Source organism: Camelina sativa, chromosome 6 (genome assembly GCF_000633955.1).
Source record: "Camelina sativa cultivar DH55 chromosome 6, Cs, whole genome shotgun sequence".
Taxonomy (NCBI): Eukaryota; Viridiplantae; Streptophyta; class Magnoliopsida; order Brassicales; family Brassicaceae; genus Camelina; species Camelina sativa.
Genome location: NC_025690.1, coordinates 18,699,704 through 18,701,726, shown reverse-complemented (window position 1 = coordinate 18,701,726; position 2,023 = coordinate 18,699,704). Strand labels below are relative to the sequence as shown.

The following is a 2,023-nucleotide window of genomic DNA, read 5'->3' as shown; positions in this document are numbered from 1 at the left end:
TTTTTTTTTTTTTTTTTTTTTTTTAAGGAGATTTCATTATTGATACGAACAAATACTAGTATTTGATTATTGATAATAAAATTACTAGAGAGAGACATAATTATACAGATTTAAAGTGCATTTAAATGACAATAAACCGAAGATTAAAGTTTGGTGACTGCCAATTATGTTGTTCTCTATGATGTTCTATGAGATTTAAAAAAACGAAAAACAGTATATACAATCATTAAGTGAGACATACCGTCAAATTCGAATTCATCATTATGGTCGTGTGTTTATTATACTTACCATATTAGCTACGCATGTTTTAGATTGTTGTAATTCGAATATAAAGCATTTAAAATCATCATATGTTATTTACTAATGACATCAAGCACACCCATCGTCCAGTCCACACGTTACATAAGCATCATATGAAGCTTTTCTCGGTTCATGTTCCTTTCAGTTCCTCACGGAGCTACAACTCTCTTTCCTCCACTTGGAAAGAGTCAAAGAGTTACGTGATTTTTTCATACACATTTAATTATAAGGAACAACAAAAATCAAACTTCTCCTGCAAAATCATACCTTTCCCTTTTCATCTCCTCCACCAACAAACCAAACAACGAACCGAAATCTTCCCTGTCACACTGTAAAAAATCGCTTCCGGCAAGAAACTCCGTTATCTTACCGTCGATCGTAATCCAGCTGCATCCTGGTGTCTTAACGACGCCTCTGTCTCTCATCAACGCCCTCATCTTCGCAGACTCATCCCACATCTTCATATCAGCTAATACCTTTGACGAGATTACATAGTTTCCTGCGTTTTTCGCCTCCTTCATCTCCATCAACATCCTCATCGCCTTCTCTCTCACTGTAACATCTTTTCTCTTATGACATGCTCCAAGGATCGCTGCTAACATGATCTCATCAGGCTTCCCAGGAAACCTCTCCATGAACTCCCAAGCCTCTTCTAACAGCCCCACACGAGACAGGAGATCGATTATGTTTGTGTAATGCTCGATCTTTGGGACCAACCCGAACACAGAACTCATCTGTTGGAAATACCGACATCCCTGATCGACCAAACCGGCGTGCACACAAGCAGAGAGCACTCCTATGAATGTAACATCACTTGGAGGAACTGACATTCGATCAAACAGCAAAAGAGCTTCTTCAGCGTGTCCTCGATGCGCATAAGCGCTTATCATAGCGTTCCAAGTGGCTTCGTTTTTCACTGGCATGGCTTCAAATACTCTCAGAGCTTCCTCTACGCGTCCACACTTTCCGTACATGTCGACTAGTCCTGTAGCCACATAGATGTTGTGTTGCAAGGCAACTTCTGAAGCGTAGGTCTCAATTCGTTTGCCTAATTCAAGAGCTCCAACTGAACCACAAGCAGACAGAACTGTAGACAACGTGCCCGCGTCTGGGGAAACTCCGTTTTTTTCCATCTCATCAAACAGTTTAAAAGCTTCACTTGACTTCCCATTTTGTGAGTATCTGATAAAGAAACAACCGAAATGGTCCAAATTAACGGATTAAAGAATCATGCTTTATCTGGAGTATAGTGTCGAACAATGACTTACACAGTGATCATAGCATTCCAAGCAACACGATCCTTGTTAACCATTTGATTGAAAACCCTTCTGGCAGAATCCAAATCACCGCATTTTCCATACATACTGATCAACTTAGATCCAAGAAACGTGCTTAACCCAATCTTCTTGGTGATTGTCATCTCCTCCAGCAATCTACCAGTTCTCAAATCCCCTAAATGCGCACAAGCACCCAACACACTCACCAACGTCCTCTCATCTGGTTCAAATCCTTCCTCCTCCATCTTCCTAAACAAATCCATAGCGTCTCTCGCATGACCCGCTTCAGAATACCCAGAGATCATCGAGTTCCAAGACACCGTAACTCTCTCAGTAATTTCATCGAACACCTTCCGGGCATAACCCACTAAACCACATTTGGCATACATGATAATCAAAGAATGATTTATATGAACGTCTCTTTCCAACCCGACTTTGAACAACGA

General features: G+C 40.7%; 1 protein-coding gene across 1 annotated transcript in view; it reads right to left on the bottom strand.

Moving 5' to 3' along the window:
- Nucleotides 357-2,023, bottom strand: part of LOC104792195 (pentatricopeptide repeat-containing protein At2g34400-like) — a gene marked incomplete at its 5' end in the record, with an annotated part of 2,571 nt that continues 904 nt past the window's right edge. The window contains 2 exons of the mRNA XM_010518283.2: nt 357-1,482; nt 1,569-1,927. Of these exons, the coding sequence (XP_010516585.2) occupies nt 543-1,482; nt 1,569-1,927 (1,299 nt within the window). The remainder of the gene's footprint in view (nt 1,483-1,568; nt 1,928-2,023) is intronic.